The sequence below is a fragment of the Microplitis mediator genome, chromosome 10, assembly GCF_029852145.1.
Source record: "Microplitis mediator isolate UGA2020A chromosome 10, iyMicMedi2.1, whole genome shotgun sequence".
In the NCBI taxonomy this organism is placed as follows: domain Eukaryota; kingdom Metazoa; phylum Arthropoda; class Insecta; order Hymenoptera; family Braconidae; genus Microplitis; species Microplitis mediator.
This window is the reverse complement of record NC_079978.1, coordinates 14,274,295-14,293,112: the sequence shown is the minus strand read 5'-3', so window position 1 is coordinate 14,293,112 and position 18,818 is coordinate 14,274,295. Positions and strand designations below refer to the sequence as shown.

At 26.1% G+C, this 18,818-nt stretch overlaps 5 protein-coding genes and 1 long non-coding RNA gene across 9 annotated transcripts; 2 read left to right on the top strand and 4 right to left on the bottom strand.

Moving 5' to 3' along the window:
- Positions 1-429: 429 nt before the first annotated feature.
- Positions 430-7,490, top strand: LOC130676248 (alpha-mannosidase 2-like). 2 transcript variants are annotated; one of them, XM_057482370.1, is made up of 5 exons: positions 430-976; positions 1,055-3,574; positions 3,657-3,809; positions 4,735-6,813; positions 7,320-7,490. In XM_057482370.1, the coding sequence occupies exons 1-4, from the start codon at positions 830-832 to the stop codon at positions 5,317-5,319; spliced, it is 3,405 nt and encodes a 1,134-aa protein (XP_057338353.1). In that variant the 5' UTR covers positions 430-829; the 3' UTR covers positions 5,320-6,813; positions 7,320-7,490. The 2 variants fall into 2 exon arrangements, with proteins under 2 accessions (XP_057338353.1, XP_057338352.1); XM_057482369.1 differs by having other exon boundaries at positions 7,076-7,490.
- On the bottom strand, positions 5,268-6,629 carry LOC130676256 (N-alpha-acetyltransferase 40). Its single transcript, XM_057482381.1, has 4 exons — positions 6,490-6,629; positions 6,013-6,404; positions 5,787-5,945; positions 5,268-5,590 (listed from the first exon to the last, which is right to left on the bottom strand). Exons 1-4 carry the CDS (start codon positions 6,493-6,495, stop codon positions 5,524-5,526), a joined length of 624 nt encoding a protein of 207 aa, XP_057338364.1. The 5' UTR covers positions 6,496-6,629; the 3' UTR covers positions 5,268-5,523.
- On the top strand, positions 7,327-8,961 carry LOC130676257 (UPF0389 protein CG9231). 2 transcript variants are annotated; one of them, XM_057482383.1, is made up of 4 exons: positions 7,327-7,449; positions 7,934-8,073; positions 8,240-8,333; positions 8,539-8,961. In XM_057482383.1, the coding sequence occupies exons 2-4, from the start codon at positions 7,938-7,940 to the stop codon at positions 8,753-8,755; spliced, it is 447 nt and encodes a 148-aa protein (XP_057338366.1). In that variant the 5' UTR covers positions 7,327-7,449; positions 7,934-7,937; the 3' UTR covers positions 8,756-8,961. The 2 variants fall into 2 exon arrangements, with proteins under 2 accessions (XP_057338366.1, XP_057338365.1); XM_057482382.1 differs by having other exon boundaries at positions 7,351-7,490.
- Positions 8,962-9,155: 194 nt separating this feature from the next.
- LOC130676258 (protein MIX23) lies at positions 9,156-10,179 on the bottom strand. Its single transcript, XM_057482384.1, has 2 exons — positions 10,021-10,179; positions 9,156-9,581 (listed from the first exon to the last, which is right to left on the bottom strand). Exons 1-2 carry the CDS (start codon positions 10,066-10,068, stop codon positions 9,195-9,197), a joined length of 435 nt encoding a protein of 144 aa, XP_057338367.1. The 5' UTR covers positions 10,069-10,179; the 3' UTR covers positions 9,156-9,194.
- A 1,459-nt stretch (positions 10,180-11,638) lies between these two features.
- On the bottom strand, positions 11,639-13,130 carry LOC130675680 (uncharacterized). The gene is made up of 2 exons (XR_008991322.1): positions 12,542-13,130; positions 11,639-12,102 (listed from the first exon to the last, which is right to left on the bottom strand). It is a non-coding gene; the product is annotated as an uncharacterized LOC130675680 (long non-coding RNA).
- A 724-nt stretch (positions 13,131-13,854) lies between these two features.
- Positions 13,855-17,806, bottom strand: LOC130675525 (uncharacterized). Of its 2 annotated transcripts, none has more exons than XM_057481266.1 (9): positions 17,538-17,727; positions 17,207-17,458; positions 16,236-16,393; positions 15,994-16,141; positions 15,496-15,922; positions 15,229-15,383; positions 14,471-14,710; positions 14,158-14,390; positions 13,855-14,074 (listed from the first exon to the last, which is right to left on the bottom strand). In XM_057481266.1, exons 1-9 carry the CDS (start codon positions 17,590-17,592, stop codon positions 13,907-13,909), a joined length of 1,836 nt encoding a protein of 611 aa, XP_057337249.1. In that variant the 5' UTR covers positions 17,593-17,727; the 3' UTR covers positions 13,855-13,906. The 2 variants fall into 2 exon arrangements, with proteins under 2 accessions (XP_057337249.1, XP_057337250.1); XM_057481267.1 differs by having other exon boundaries at positions 13,856-14,074; positions 17,677-17,806.
- Positions 17,807-18,818: the final 1,012 nt, after the last annotated feature.

Sequence of the window (18,818 nt, the reverse complement as noted above, 5' to 3'; positions counted from 1 at the left end):
CGTACACAATAATTATCATAAATTTTTCATAAATCCTTTTTTGTTTATTTTGGAAACTCAACACTGAAGTCTTTGATCTTCAACTTTCTTGAATTCTTTTTATCTTACATTTAAACTAAGTACAATTGACGAGGAAAAAAATCTAGTACCTGATATTAGAATTAGTACTCAATCACTCCATGTATTTGTATATTTATATTTAGTAAAATTTAGTAAATATAAAAATAAAAGTAATTTATTATATTTGTATAAAAAATATTTTGAAATATATTGATGATAAATATACAGTTTGTATATTTAATTGTCGCGACATCTGACGTCAGAACTATTAATTTATAAAAAAATGCCATTGATTTTTTTCATTCACTGGTGTAAACTTAATTATATATTAAATAAACAATATTTTAAATATTGGTAAAATTTAAATCATGTAGAAGATAATTAACTTTTTTAATAATAATAATAATAATAATACTAATGATATTTAAAGCAATATAATATAACATTTAAGATTCTCACGCCATTACACCAAGTTGTTTATAATTTAAAATTGATAAAAAAGAAATTACGCTGATTTGTCAATAACTAATGTAATAAGTTTTCTTTACGTGTCATTAACTAATTGGTAATTATTTGCGTTTCGTGGCAATAAAAAAATAATAATATCTGATTATATACATGATTGAATTTAATATGGCTGGTTTTAAAACAAATGACACCAGTCCAATTGAATATTATTATTACATAAATAAATGATAATTAATAATTAAAATAATAAGTAATTTTATAAACTAAAAATTAATATAGTTTGAATTAATAAGCAATAATAATGAGATCATCATTGACATTTCGTTATTTCAAATTCTTTGCCGCTCTTGGTACTGGAGGTATTTTGGCCTGCTGTCTTTTAATGTATCTTTTATTAGATCTGACATTTACACCAAAAAAAACTGCAATAAAAGATTCTGTTGAAAATGTAAGTTATCAAATTAATAACTCATTAACTATTTAATCAATATATTAATTATTTTTGTTTGTATTTTGTTTTTTTTAGAATCAATGGCTTCATCTTGAAAATAGACTGACTAAGTTAGAAGAAGATCTGAATAATCATCACAAAGTTATTGATTCAATAAAAGAAGCATCAAACTCAATGCAAAATGTCCATTATTCAATAAATAATATAAAAACAAACGATGTTACATTATCAAATAAATTATTGACGTGTAATTTTGATATGAAAAAAGCTCCTGAGGTTGATATTCAAATGTTGAATCTGTATCGTCAATTAGAGTTTGATAATCCAGACGGTGGTGTTTGGAAACAAGGCTGGGCTATACGTTATGATGAAAAACAATGGCACCCTAAAAGAAAATTAAAAGTATTTGTTGTGCCTCATTCACACAATGATCCAGGATGGTTGGATACATTTGAAAAATATTATAGTCAAAAAACACAACGTATATTAAGTAATATGGTGATGAAATTAGCTGAAGATAAACGTAGAAAATTTATTTGGGCAGAGATATCATTTTTTAAACTGTGGTGGGATGAACAATCTAAAGCAACACGAGAAATGGTTAAACGTTTAATTGTTGATGGACAATTAGAAATAGTTGCAGGTGGTTGGGTTATGCCAGATGAAGCTGTATCACATTGGATGGCACAATTAACTCAATTAACTGTTGGTCATCAGTGGTTAAAAACAAATTTAGATTATCAACCCACTAGTGGATGGGCTATTGATCCATTTGGATTATCACCTACTATGCCATATTTATTAAAAAATGCTGGATTAGAAAATATTCTTATTCAACGTGTACATTATGCGGTTAAAAAACGTTTAGCCAAAGATAAACATCTTGAATTTAGATGGCGTCAACTTTGGGATACTACCGGATCAACTGAAATGTTAACTCATTTGATGCCATTTTACAGTTACGATATACCACATACTTGTGGTCCAGATCCTAAAATTTGTTGTCAATTTGACTTTTTTCGATTACCTAATTTTGGACTGAGCTGTCCATGGAGAGTTCCACCTCAATCTATAACTAAAAAAAATGTAGCAATGCGTGCTCAATTATTATTAGACCAATATAGAAAAAAATCACAACTATTTAAATCAAATGTAGTTTTAGCGCCACTAGGTGATGATTTTCGTTATACTCAAAGCTCTGAATGGGATGCTCAGTACGGTAATTATCAAAAATTAATGGATTATATGAATAAAAACGAGCAATTAAATGTTGATATTCAATTTGGAACACTGACCGATTATTTCAATGCATTAAGAGATGAACAAAATATAAATGAATTACCAAGTTTATCTGGTGATTTTTTTACATACTCCGATGAAAATCAAGATTACTGGAGCGGATATTATACATCACGTCCATTCCACAAAAGACTTGATCGTGTTCTTCTAGGTGCACTACGTGGTACTGAAATATTATCAGCAATAGCATGGGCACGTGGGCATGAGCATTTGGCAGAAGGTACTATTGAGAAACGTATGATCGAGGCAAGACAGTGGCATTCATTATTTCAGCATCACGATGGTGTTACTGGTACAGCTAGAGACGATGTTGTTATAGATTATGCACAAAAAATGATAAATGCTCTCAATAATACAGCTCATGTAACTCAACAATCTACAGCACATTTATTAAGAAGTGCACAAGGACCAGCTCTACAACAAGAATCTCTTTATTTCTCTCTAGACGAAGTTAGATCTCATCATACAAGTATTGGTGAACGATATGTACTCTCACTTACTAGTGATCAACAATCAAAAAAAGTTATTATTTATAATTCATTACCTCGAAAACGAACAAAAGTTCAAACGTTAATAGTATCGACACCTTATGTTAGAGTTACGGATCGTATGGGTCAACCAGTACAGTCTCAAATATCACCTGTTTGGGTTGGCCCAGCAGCACTATCTGGTGCAAGATATGAATTATCATTTATCGTAACTGTACCTGGCTTTGGACTCAATACATATTTAATTCATTCTGTTTACAATAATAATTTACCTGACAATGTTCATTTAGCTAACGTAACTTTATTCAATACAGCAGTACCACCATCAGATGTACCAGGATTTACAAATTTAAAAACTCTCCCATCAACACAAGAGTTTTCAATAACTCAACGTCCAGATATTTCAGCAGCTTTTTCAAAATCTGGATTATTAAAAGCCATACGAATTGGAGACACGACTGTTCCAGTACATTTGGAATTTGTTAAATATGGAACTCAGGGAATAGGACATCATCGAAGTGGAGCTTATTTATTTATTCCAGATAAACCAGAACCTGACCCTATTTATATGACTAATGATCATACTATTCATTTAATCACAGGACCTATTTTGTCAAGGGTCTTTGTACAATTACCACACGTTAAACATATTTATACGCTATTTAACTCTCCTGGAAGTGACGGATTGGGACTTCATATTTCGAATGAAGTTGATATTACTGAGACACAAAATTTTGAATTGGCAATGCGGTTAAGTACAAATATTGCGTCTGGTGACCAATTTTTCACTGATCTAAATGGTCTTAATGTATGTGTAAAATTAAGAATGAAAAAAAAAAAAAAACATTAAATAATTAACTGATTTTAATTAATTAATGGTTTTATTTCAGATGATCAAGCGTCAAAGATTCCCAAAATTACCTACACAAGCAAATTATTATCCACTTCCAGCAGCTGGTTATATTGAAGACAAAAAAGCACGATTGACAGTTATAACTGGACAACCTTTAGGAGCTGCATCGATGGCTTCTGGACAATTTGAAGTAAGATATCTCAATACTTATAAATAAAGTTGTTAAGGTTCCATGGGTTTTGATTCTCGGTGAAAATATTTCCGAAAAAATATATTTTTAATAAAATATATAAAAATGTATCCAGTCTTAAAGGTGCCATCAGCATCACTTAACCATTGTTAGCATTAATTGTAGACCCATCTATAAATTACATAGCAACCTTCATGGAGGGGAGGGAGTTGTAATTTGTTACAGAGCAGAGAGAGTTGGTATAAAATAATGTGATGTAATACAAATGAATTTAGGCTTATCAGGGATTCGCACTTTTCTCTTTATTACACTCAAGTCCACGAACGGTACTATCTTTGTTGCACTTGTGCAGTAAATGACAACTTTGGCCGAGTTTTTCTCTTAAACAAACGAATATTATGAAACAATTAAAGCGCACTTCGCTAGATTAGACAGTGATGCATCAAAGTGCGGTCTGTGTTTTGTATTGAGAGATTTTGTTTCCGAAAAAAACCCAGCCGAAAATATATGATAACCCCTGTTATCGTATCAATTTTTTTTTTTTTTTTTTTAATATGAATCATGCGCTTGCTATTTGGGTGATAGTGATTCTATTCTTTAAAATCTAAACAAAGCTAAAACTAACGTTATCAAGTTTATTTATTGATTTGTTATGGTTAAATATTATTATACTATCATAATCTTCAAGTTATTATCTAATAAAATTTTTAAGTATGCTCAAAGAAGTCAATTTTGTTAAGTGAGGGGAACAGGGGGAGGGAGTATAAATAATAGCATTACGTAACTTATGGATAGTCCCTGTGGTAAACATCAAAAATTCATTTTTAGTTGCAGGAATATTTTGTCGGGGATCAAAAGACCTGATACCGCTGTTAAAAAAGTTAATGATTTATTCATTAATATTATCATTTGTATTGTTTTATAGATAATGCAAGACCGTAGATTGATGCAAGACGATCGTCGTGGTCTTGAACAAGGAGTTATTGATAATTTATTAACAAACCATTTATTTATGCTAGTCTTAGAAAAAAAGAAAGAATCCTGCAGTAGTTCACCAGTGCCTAATCATCCTGCAGGAACACTTTCTATTGGTGGATTATTAGCGTCAGAAGAACTTTTACATCCTCTTGTTGCTATGTATCCTCATCCATCATCAGATATTGAATATAATGGCCATTTTTCACCGCTTCGTTTTGATCTTCCTATTGATTTATCAATTGTTAATCTCCGAGTTTTTCCGGTACCTGAAGGTGCTGGTAAAGGTGTTGGTATGGTATTGCATCGTGAACCTATTGATATTTGTTGGAGTGAAGAATTAATCTCAACGCGTTTTAATATATCAAATAATGGAGAAATAAATCTTACAAAGTTCTTCAATTTCATTGAAGACTGGACTATAAGTGAAGCACCATTAACTTTTAGTAATGTAGGTCCTTCTATTAAATCACCAACCATTAATTTATGTCCTCACCAGCTCTCAGCTATTTTATTTCACAAAACACAGTCTTAAATTGTATAAAGATAATATTTATATTTTTATTATTTTACCATTATTATTTGAGTAGAAACATTACAGAGCCCCGTTTACAAAAGGTAACTTAATTATTGGAAGAGAATAATGTAAAAAATTACTAATAATGTTCGTTTTCTTTTTAATAAATTTTTTTTTAAGCTTATAGTACAGTAGTACATATTAATGATGATCAGTGATATTTTATTTACTTAGAATAAGGTAATCTAGATTTTCCCAATCTGATGGACTTGTTGTGTCCACTTTATAACTGAAACAGTATTGATTATAATTATAAATAGTAATCTTTAAGTTCATATTTAGAATTGTAGATTAATTCATTAAACTATTATTTTCCGAGAAAATATTTTATAAAATATTAACAAATCTGCTTTTTCTAAATAAAAATCTTTAGAAATTTGAAAATACTCTTTATTATTTATTATAATTTAAATATTGATACATACCCTAATGATTGAAAAAATGTTTTAGCATCTGGATTGTGCTTTAAAACTGTAAGAACAACTTTTTTCATAGCACTTTGAACGGATAATGCCTCCAAAGTATTCATCATAAATCGTCCAAGACCTTGTCGTCTTACTTTTGATTCTAATTGCAGTTCATAGCTATGTACAAAAAAATACATTATTGGCTTAATGTTTAGTCTAATTAATAAATAATAAGATTATTTACCAATACAAAACTTCAACTTTATCATCTAAATCATAACGAAAATGAGAAAATCCAACTGGTTCGTCATCTAAAAATGCAATTAAATACCAAGCAGTCGGTTCAGTCAGTTCTTTATGTTTAGAACTTTTATTCCACCCCCAATGAGATTGTTCATAAAGTGTCTTCATATTGCGCTCCATAAGATCAAAAATCCATGACAATAATTCTGATGATAATTCTTTTACTTTATGACATTTTAAATTAAATTTAATATTACTATTTGTTGTATAAGATTTAAATGAATCTAACAATGAAAGAGGATCAACAAGAGAGTTTGCTTTGTCTACAAGCGCTTTAGCTTCTGCTTCCTTTTTTGCCAGGCGTTGTTTTCTTGTTATATGTCCTTTTTTACTCTAAATAATTAATTGAATAATTATCTCATATAATTAAGAATCTAGTTGTACAATTTACATATATATTATCAAATTCGATACATACCTTCATTTTAAATTAAATTTAGTTCTCACGTTTTACTTGATCAATGTTTTTTTTACTCGTCGCTCATAACAATTTAATAATTTTTTTTTTTAAAACACAACTTTATTAAATTTTTAAATGTTTACTGTTACTATTCTTACCATTTAGTTATAATTAAACATATAGTTGATAAATAATTAAAAATGTAAACAAAAGTTTTAAAGAGGTTATGGCTTGTATTTTAAGCGCCAAAAGTACCGTATAAATAAATTACTAACTGACGATTATTGGAATGAGTGTGAATGTAGCAGACATCAGACCAATTTAAAATTATAAATAAATAGAGTAAATAATTAAAAAAATAATGTTTATAAAAAATACACTTATTAGTTTCAAAATTTTTTTAATGCGCATCTTTTTTAAATTTCATTTTATTCATTATTTAATCTATTTATTTATAATTTTAAATTTGTTTCATGTCTGCTACATTCACACTCATTTATTGGAACATTTTTGTGTGTTAAAAAAAAAACAAAATTCATATTGTTGTATACCAAAAAATTTGTACAAATAATTATATTTAAAAAAAAAATAATAAATAAATTAGCAATAAAATAACAGTCGACTCCCCATTATATTCAATACAATTTAAAATAACTGGCTTCAACAATAAATCCAAATCGATAAGAAAATAAATAATCATTTAATTTTAAATTAATTTATTAATTCAATATATTAAAAAGCTGAAATAAAATCAGGAAGGCAATTGAGTGCTTTATTTTATTTATATTAATATTTTTTAAAAATTTATATTGTTCTATTAAATAAACGACAAATTATTATTTATGTAGGGTAAAAAAATAATGTCATACGTTACTGTTATTTGTGTACGTGCACAGCTGAACAGTATTTTGCGTGGTGCGTGAGAGAAGATTGAAAAATCGAGAGAATAAGTTTTTATGTTCATTGTCAATTAAAAAGGTCATGATAAAAAACTAATTGTATTTGTATACAATACTCACGTATGTATAATTATTATTGAAGTATATTTAAAATGATTTATTTTCATTATTCTAACAACAACAAAAATTTTAAGAATTTAAACGACGAATTAGATCTAAAAGTTTGTTAAAATTTTTTAAAATTATTAACAACTCCGACAATTTAAAATTGTAATTTTTATGTAACATAAATTACTTATTATTTTTATACTAATTAATTTGTAATTTAATTCCATTTTTTCTCAAGTTTTTTTGTTGCGTAGATATAATCTGAATGATTTATGAATGTCATAAAGATAATTATAAACATAATTTCTTGATTTTTAAATTTCTAAAATTAAATAAATTAATAAATATAGTAAACTTTTATTAGGTTTACTATTAACGAATAAAAATATGAGATTTTATTAATTCGTAAATTACTATAGAGATTTGTTTACAAATTTTGCAATTTATATTTTCAGAAAAATGTCTGGTTCAATGATTCGTCTGCGTCCTTTTATAAGAAATATAAGAGGATTTAAGACCAACTCTATTTTACGAGATACTAAAACGTCAGAATCGGGATCAAGTACTCAGGGAACATCTAACCAACCTAAATATAGTAATTAAATATACTTTTTTATTTTTACTATTCAATGAGTAAAGAATAATTGATGATCTCTTCAGCCTAAAAAGTTTTGTTGAGATCGTTGATTGTCAATTTTTTAAACGTGTATTCAATTTAATTCATTACAAACTTACGTAATTCCTTTTTTTTTTAAATTTAGATACAGATTCTGTCAGTCCTACCAATTTTCAAAAAAGAATTTTAGTATTTTCAAAAAAATATCCTAGCATTAAGGATGTGCCTGATCGTGTTCCGTAAGTGATAAGTTATTTTAAGCGATCATTCTAAATCAAAAACCCAAAATTTATACAGCTGAAAAAAACACTATTTTATTGAAATTAAAATATTTTCAAATATTTTTACTTTTAAAACTAAAAAAACTACTCCCCAGAATGACTGATAAATTTTAATTTAAAATTTGTTTTATATAATAAATTGTTATAATTTTATGAATTATAGAGTTGATCTTATGCAAACTGCCATGAGTAAATGTCGAATTCGTATTGCCAATTGGATGATGGTATTCACAATATTGGGTTGTATAGTAATAATATCCATGGGTAAAATGAGAAAAAGTGAAAAAATGGAAGAAATGAAAACACAACACGATGAAATACGTCGTCAAATTACTGCTGAATATAAAAATAGCTTGAAACAGCAAACTGATATAAAATAATTATCATATTTAAAGAACTAATGTATTATAGTTAACAGGTCAATGTTAATAATTTTATCGATCAATAATAACAACTATTTTTATTCAATGTAAGCTATAAAAATTCTTAATTTTTGCTTTTTTTGTAATTATTTTATCTATGTACAATGTAAACTGTATGTAAAAAAGAAAAAATATGATAAAAAGTTTTATAAAGATGTATATAATTTATTAACTATTCATCCCTTATTAATAAAATGCTGATTAAAATTTGATAAAATTATTGGCAACATTCTATTACATAAAAAAAGAAAGAAAATGATAATAAATTTTCACCAAATTTACAATCACATTTTAACTAATGATTTTGTAACTACTAATTTAATAAAAATTCGTATTATTTTCTTCACATAATTATGTAATAAAAAAAAAATGTGATTTATTTTATTGTAAATTATTTTCAAGAGTCTGAGGTGTTTGGTTTATAAAAGCCACGACATTTTGTAAGATAAATTTGATTGGTGCGGTTTTTAACAATTTCTTCAACACCTAGTTCAGATTCAAGTAGTCTTAAAGTAGTTTGTTCTTTTCTTAATTGTTTAAGCACTGATATATCATCTGGATTTTTGTCTTTGGCTTCTTTGAATTTTTTGACTTTCTCACGTGATTCATCCATACATTTTTTAATTGCTATTTCACGTTGTGCATGACCTGATTGAATTCGTTGAAATAAATCCTTACATGTAGCTGTTGCATCTACTTGTCCTTTAAATGATTCTGTCGGAATAGTTGTATTTAATAAGTAAATTATTTTATCATCTAATTGTCGCATTTTTTGTAAGGAATCCTGAAATAAAAAATTATTTATTAAGTAATTTATTAATGTCATTTTTTAAATTAAATATTTAATAAAATTTTTTTATAATTTTAATTTTACAAATCGAGTTAATTTCAAACTGAAGCCGGTAAAAATTAACACAAATATTACACAGTTTTAAACATTAAAAATAAATTTAAGATTATTTGTAATTTATGAATAATTTTTAATATATTATTTTGAATAAGACAATTTATTCGAACTGTTTTACAAAATTATTTAAATACGTATTGAAATTTTTTTTATTGGAGTTTCGTCCCCGGTGAGGGTTATGATGAGTTTTAATATTTTTAAAAGTTTATAATGGGTAATATATTTTAATTACTTGAAATAAGAATAGTAATAATGTTTTGTATTGTTAAAAATTAATTTTGATGCTCAACTTTTTTAATTTTATTTAAAAAAATACCTGAAATTCTAAAAAATCACCACACTCCATGCCCGAAGATGCTGCCATTTTGAATCAAGGGTTAGGTAATTTAAAAAAAATTCTAAATTCTCTCAAGTTTTGAAGTGAATATTACTTTTTAATAGAAACGTGCACACGATATATGATCTTTCAATGATTAAGTAAGAATTTACTGTTAGCGCCAAAGTAAACTATAACTACAAAAAAATAAGCAGAGTGGCCACACTATCAAAAGTTGGTAAAACCGTTCAATTGCAGGTATTTTACTCTGCGAATTTCAAACTGGATCAGAATGAACAAAATATCAGTCAGATTTAAAGATGACAGTCTTTTATAAATCAAGAGTTTTAAAATATGTTTGATTCTCCTTTACCAAATTCAACGGGCTTTTATGAATAATGAAAATGATTTTTTATACAAAAGATTTTCTATGATTTTTAAACTTGCGAACCAAAACAAACAAAGGGTAAGTCAATTTTCAAGATACCAAGTTTCTTCGTTAGTTTTTAGCTTGAGAATATAATGATTCTAAATAGAATTAATAAATTTTGTAGCATAGTGGAATCTGCATCACGAAAAAATTTATCATAGATAAATAGATATATAATATTATATATTTCAATAGTCAAGAAACTTTGCTAATTGCACCAACTAGTAAAACCCAATTAGGAGTGTCACCAAGTGACAGGCCCAGTGCCTTGCATATAGTGTATATATTTAGTTATTTATATATATTTTTTTTAGTTAGATGTTTTTTTTTAGCAGTAATTTTTTTACATCTATTATCATTACAATAAATTTTGCTAATTTTCTTGGCATACCTACTAATATCTAAGTTAAATTAGTGAGACCTACCACTGGTAGCAAGCTAACTAATAATATTATTAATAAGTTGAAGTATTTTTAAGATGATTTTATACTTATTAATGCAATGTATCTGTTTTTCTGCTGAATAAAATTATTCTTTTCAAACAAAATCAAGAAACTTTACTATGCACAAACAATACATTTTCCTTTTATCAAGACCGTGTAATTAGTAAACACTTGTATAATCTACTAAAAAAATCATGACTCACAAACTGCGTGCTTTTCATATACAGTTTGTTTTAGTAAGAACTGTTGTGCTACTTTTTTTATAAGTAATTTCATTCAATAATATACAACTTAATACTCAGGAATTTTCTTTATTAGTCATTTTTGAAGAGATTATATGAATACTTATTGATTTGTATTAGGACCGATATAAAATTTTCATGTATACATAAACTGATAGCTTATTCTACAATACAAATTCATTACATAGATTATTTTATTTTTCAGTTGGAAATATTTATAAGCATTAAATTTACCGATATTACAATGAAATGATAATCTAACAAAAGTTAAAATTTTTTAATCATTCAATTATAATTTAATTACAATATTTTTCATTATTTGGCATAACTAATACATTACAGCATTTATTCCTTAAAATATAATTCAATATTTGAACTTTATGTTACGTGTATTTGATTATTTGTAATGACACAAGTTCATTACTTTTATTTTATTTTTTGTTATATAGATATACCAGAAATATTAAATACAATTTTTAAAAAATGAACTATCTCAAAGTGGCTTTTGTAATTATAATTTGAAAAAAAAAATTCATAATTTTATTAAATTAAATGAGAAAAAATTACTCTAAAACTATAAATGTTTTGAATTGTTCTAAAAGAGCTGGATAATTCTTTAAAATTTCACTACCTCGATTTAAAACCTGTAATCGTGTGATATGCCCATCGTGATAGTCGCGCAAACAATCAAAAAAGCGTTCGGAATTGTCATCTGGGTCATCTTTTAAACAACGTTTAACCTCCTCGATAAATGCTTCACATATTTCAAGCGGTACACGCGATGATGATACGTCCTGAACTCTGCATGGAATTCCGTTCGACATGTTGTCTGTTTTTTTTTATCTTTGTATTGTGAAAAAAAAAAAAAACGTAGGTAATTTTGACAGGCTGATTTTGTACAAAATGGCTGTTAGTGATTATTGAAGAGCATTTATCCACAGAATTAGATATTGAAAAAAATTGCTGCCTGTTAAAAAAAAAAAAAAAAAAAATATTTATGCAACTATTAAATTAATTAAAAAAATTTTCGTTAATACAATAGATTACTGAGTAATAATAAAAAAAAAGTAATATTTTTATAAATACGTAATTTTATTTCTGAACTTAATTATTGAATTAATTATTTAAGAAATCCTAGCCAAAAAAGAAAACCAACAGCGTGACTCGGAGAGAATTCTCGATTCATCAAATAGAAGAAAATATGCAAAAAATGAAAAATCGCTTTTGAATTTTATAATACAGTTTAAGGGTGGATTAATAAATGTATATTTGATATTTTAATTGTTATTTTTACACATCAAACAAAAATTTTTTTAATCCTTTCGAAACAATATAAGCTTCGATTGTATGAAAAATTATTATTATAAAACCCGTTATCATTCAGTTAATGTAGTCCACATGCTTACCTTGAGTAATTATTAAATTAACGTTTATTTAGAATATAAAAATTTTTGATAATTATTTATTTATTTTTTTTGTAAAAATATACGATTTCAAGAACTGTTAACGATTTGAAGACTTTATAAATCACGAGTAGCAATCGATGGCGTCTGTCGATTACGAATTTTATTTCTGATTGAGCAATGAAGCGAATATTGTTCGTCTTCTTGTGCTTGACTGTAGAGTAGGGAAGAAAAATACGACGGAAGTATGCTACTTTTCCGAATATTTTATTGGCCGGAAATTGTGTAGAAATATATGACAATAGACAAACTATTGTATATACAGTCGAATCGCGTTGAGTCCGCTCGTTATGAGTCCGTCGACTTATATTTCTCATCAAGATATTTTCCCTCCATGATATGAGACCGGAACGTTGGTGAGACGAATTAAATATTATTTTTTAATTAAAATACAAAATACAACTTTTAATAAGATATTTAATAAATACTATTGCTATAATAATAATAATAATAGAAACCGTATTATTATAATAAATAGTTAAATAATTAATTATAAATTAATGGACTAATAATTATGGACTTGTAAAGTAGGGGAAGTATAATCGACTACTGAACAGAAGTGGGGGTACAGGAATTCTTAGAATTATATACCCCTACGACCCCTGTAGGCGGACTCATAACGCGACTCGACTGTATATATAAATGCGCGCGTAAAATTATTTACTAATTAACAGCTGTTTAATTAAAAAAATAATTTTTTCTAAATTAATTATAATTGTTATGAAACTTGAATAAATATTTAATCTTGCTAATCTATGTATCAAATTATTAGTTAATAAAATAATAATTTTTGAAAAACAATTAATTAGAAAACTTTAGGAAGAAATTTAAGAAACATTTGGAAGTGATCCAAATAATTAATTTGTATGATGATGTTTTGAATTTTAATTTGGGGAAATAAATATTAGGTAGGGTTGGAAATTTTAAAAGGAAGAGTTTCGTAGTAAAAAAATAGAAGGTCAGTTGTAGGGAAGTGACTTCATCTTCCAGCAGTTAATTTTATTAACTACGCATGTGCATGGTTAATATAAATGAATAATTAATATAACTTATTTCATGTTGCCATAGTAAATTCCTATTTTTCGGATTTAATAAAAAAATATTATTCATTTATGAGAGGGAAAAGTAACAGAACGATTCCAATAAATTCTGTGTTAGTAAAAAACCAGTAAGAAAAGAAACAGAAGATTGCAGTAAATTTTAAAATAAAGATTACGTTTTTAAGAAAGTGTTTAAAAAAAAATACTGAAGTACTTGATTGACTATAACAATTATTATTAAATAAAAAACATTGATCTAACATACGATTTAAAATATTAAAAATAAAGTTAAAATTAAGGGTGAAAAAATACTCGTACTCGCACCAGCAGAATTTTGATTATATTTAAAAATAGTTATGTGACTTTCATCTGTTTTCCAAGGATTTTTGCCGCTATCGAATAACATCGGGCATTCATCACGTTCACGTTCATATTCCTATAATTAAAATAAATTATATTAATACAATTATGAATTCATGAATAATCGACTACAATAAATGAATAAGTATAAAAATTTACAATCATATTAATAGCAACAGCAGCTCCTTCAGTCCAATTGTAACTTTTGGCCGTCTGATTAATATGACAATGAGGTCCAACAGCTTGTGACATCAAAACTCTATTAAGCTCAGCTCTTTGGTACACCCAACAACGATAATTACTAAATGGATCTAGTTCATCGTACGTTATTAAATATGATTGCAGATTTTCAAAATAATAACCGATGCATTTCATTTTATAATCAGGATCACCTTTAATAATAATAATTACCGTAAATTGAATATTGTTGTTAATATTAACATTGATATGAAAATAATGAATAAAATCTTACTATCAATATCTAATGGACGTCCTCGATAATCTACTGACAAACAATAATTTTCATCAACTTGTATTTCTTTTTGATCGTAATCACAAACCGAAAAATCAGATATATTTTGCTTGCAATAAGTTAAAGGTCGCGGTGCCAATGTAACGCCTCCTAAAATTTTTGTTTCAAATAGTATATCTCCTCTCTGTGTAAATCGAAATTTTCCTGCGACTGGACATCTTATGGGAACAGGATTTTTTTCTAAGATGAATTATTTCGTCTATATTATTAAGAGTATAATAAGAAAAATTTTTTGACATTCATATTTCTCACATTGTATGGCAACTTTTCAAACTCGAAAACAGCAGGAAATTTTGAGACGGACCAACAGGATCAACTGTTTTTAGAATTTTAATAAAAATTTATAATTTCCTCATGAGAAAAGTAAAAAATTTCAGCGTATGCAAGTTTTTTTGCTTTTTTTTTTTTTTTTTTTTTTTAAATATTCTGTCATAATCAGAACTATTATAAAATTTATAATTGGAGAGGATACTTTTTTCATTTAATTTTAATAATAATCAGAAAAAGAAAGTGAAAGAAAATAAAAAATAAAAAAAAAAACCATTGGGATTAGAAAAGTTGCAACAATTTGATAAATAATTGAATTTAAAAATTATTTAATAAATTTAGTAGCAAATACTTTGACAGTTACTTAGTCATATCGAATTGCTATTTGTTATTATATGACAAAAAAACGATTCTTTATAATTAAAACATACTTATAAACATATCGTACTTCCATTTGATAGAATTTTGAAATTTTGCCCATGAACAAACTGTTGAAAAATCATTTTGAACAACAGCAACACTTTTTCTGAATCTTATGATGTTATGATGTCGTGGTATAAACTCAAAACAAATGTAATCTGTTTGACTGTAATACGTTTAAATATTTTTATAAATACAATTATAAATTTTAAACTATTTGTTGTTTAATACTTTTTACAAAATGGTTTGACTGTGTAAATATTATAAAAATTAATTACCATCCATCGACAGCTAAACGAGCCATCATGAATCTATGATCACGTTGTTGCTGACAGGTATAAATTGTTTTTCGTTCACGTCCTTCATCAGGATTCCATGTTTCAACAATATGAGTCTCATTAATTACAACGTTAGCTTCATTATTAGCCATATTTATCCAATCTCCCGACATATTTTGTGGTAATTGACATCTAGGCTCGATAATTTCTGATTTAATTGGAATAATTCGCAGTCGTTCAGGACTTCTTTCAACCGAGTTCAATGTATTACATTCAGCGGTGATAGATGTTCCAATATACAAATCGTCATCACGATTTCTTAAAAAGCATCGATATTTTTCATCTTCTCTTGATTCCTTTGTATTCACAACTGCGAAGAAATGATTTTTTCCAACGAACCAATTGCCCAAACAACTATATTCAACCACTAAGTAATTAAATCCATTTCATTTAAAATAATAATAAAATATTTAAAATGGTAAATAAATATGTCTTTACCTCCATCAAATGTTCCATTCATATTTTCACATTTTTTATAAGTTATATTAAATTTTTGGTTTGTTATCAAAAACTGAGTACCCGCTGTTTGACATGATTTTATTTGAGCATCTTCATGATAACACTCTCCAGTAAATCGAAATCGATTCTAAAAATAACCGTGAATTTAAATAAAATTTTTTTTTACTTTATATTAAACATATTTTTTTTTTTTAATTTATTTATTTAATTTTAAAAATTACCTGATAAGCAAATTTCCATACACCCTCAAGAGATGATCTGCAATTAACAGGTTTGTGATTTTTTGAAAATAATGTTATAAGTTGTTGATCATTTTTCAATCCTCGGCATACATCATTAATCGTTGGTTTTACTCCTTCAGGTAAATTTACACAATTCACTTTAATAAAAATATATATTATTAAGTAAATTAATGAAAATAAAATAAGGCCATTCGGCATCCGAAATAGAAGTAGATTTCTCATCATTTCTTTATTTTGAGGTTTTAAAATAAAATAAAATTTAAAATTAATTTTTTCTTGACATTTTAAATGAATTTCGAGGTCGAAAACCGCGAAAGATAGAATAATGAAATTTTAACCATAACACAGAAATCAATCATGTACTTTAAACCTTCACTGAAATTCGAAAAATAATCCTAAAGCACAAAGCAAAAATGAAAACATAGCTTATTTTCTCAGAATTTTGACATTCTTTCTGCGTAATAAAGATAGAAGTTTCCGTTAAAAAATTATTCAAGAAAAAATCTTCGGAAGCAACAATTTTCATCAATTTGAAATTTTCAAAATACCACCATTTCCTAAATACTTGACCGACTTTTGGGTGCCATACTTTCATCCTAAAAATATTTCTGGACATGTACTGGATTTATCATACGACAACTTTAACAAAGTGCTTGATCTTAATGGCGAAGATTTAAGAAAGTTGACTTAAACAATGGATCTACCAAAATTAACAAAATTAGAATCAATAATTGTAAACGTACCAAAATCAATCAGGTACTATCGTTTCAACGAGGCGCGTTATATAAAATATATGTGTAAAGTTTTGAATCAATAGTATTTTTGGAACCTATTTAACGAATTATAATAGACTATGGCAAAATTTTTTGAAACTTTCACCATGAGGATAAATACGATAGATAGATTTTTATGAAATCTATCAAAAATAATTATAAAATGAAATTACTTACACTCTGTTTTTTCTAAAACATTAATTGTTCTTACAATAAGTTTAACACAATGATAACACGTATTTTTTTCAAATATAAATGTATAATTCAGTCTTTCGTGTTCCTCCATAAGAATACATTTTCCACGATCTGTCATATATTCAGCATTTATTTCTGTGTTTACTTTTTTACCTTCCCATGAAAACCAAGCTCCTCTTATGACATGAGGAATCTCACATTTATAATCTCTTTCTTCTTGAGAGGACAAACAAACTATAACATAAAAGTAAATAAGTATACCATTTTTTTTTTACCGTTAATTTAATTATAATTAATAAAAAAATCATCTTACCATAAGTATATAATAAAAATAATTTAAATAAAATAAATTTATTAACACTTAACATTTTTTTAAATTTTTATTATTAACTAAATTTTTAAATGAACATAATTTTTCCGTTAATACTGAACGAAAATGAACACGCCCTTACCTGTACTAACTAATGCCTCACTGATTCAAGTTTTTGATACCACGAAACCATGCAAAGAATCCTGAGTTAAATAGGAATGCGTGTCCTAATAGAGTATTTTTTTAAACCAAGGAGGGGGGGGGGGGTACACGTGTTACACGAGTGAAACTTTTAAACAGGAGTAACGCGTCTACGAAATATATTTATCTATAGATATCAAAAATATTTGTATCTGACTAATACATTTTACTGTTTAATTTTTTTTTTTTTGTAAACGTCGGGCAGTATTTATAATTTAAAATTAATAAAGTACTTGGTATTTGATAATTTTTTAAGTGTAATATAAGCTTGTAAAAAAAGATGTGAGTATTTATTACAAAAATATTTATGCGAATAAGGAGTATATCATATATATAAAAAAATATATTGTTTTATACTGATTCAAATCTGTTGTATTCATAATTTATGATGTTATCAATGAGGTAAAACAATAAAATCATTTTGGCTAGTAACTAAAAATATAAAATAAGAAAAAATGAATGATAAAATTGAATATTTAATAATCACGTTATTTTTTATTTTTCAAAAACTTTCATATAATGTACACATACATGTTTTGTTTTCATTTTATTTCGAGAAAAGAAAAAAAAAATAATTAAAAAAAAATTTTTTAAGTATTAGCGCTGTTTGCGCTATGTCATATGTTTGCGCTATAAGTCAAAATACAAATACTTACGTATAATAATATAAATTTATATATAATATAAGAAATTTTATCTTCCATAATAATACGTATATGTTTGAAGAGTTTATTTAAATATATATATAAATAAAGAAAAACAATATATTAATTATATCGGCATTAGCCTATTTATTTTTTTTAAGTTAGAATTTTATAAAATTTCGATTGAAAAAATTACAACTAAATAAAAGTTTTAAATGACTAGAATAAATATATTTAATTTAGTAATACATTTTTGTAATCATTAAGTAATTTCATTTGAATTTTTTTTTTTTTTTTTTTTCATTAATGTAATTTTAAAATTATATTTTTCATATTTAATAATTATTAATATAAATTATACTTTATTTATTCAATTAGATTTTTTTTCGACATCTTAAAGTGAATCACAAAAATCTTCAAATAGGCAATAGTATATTTA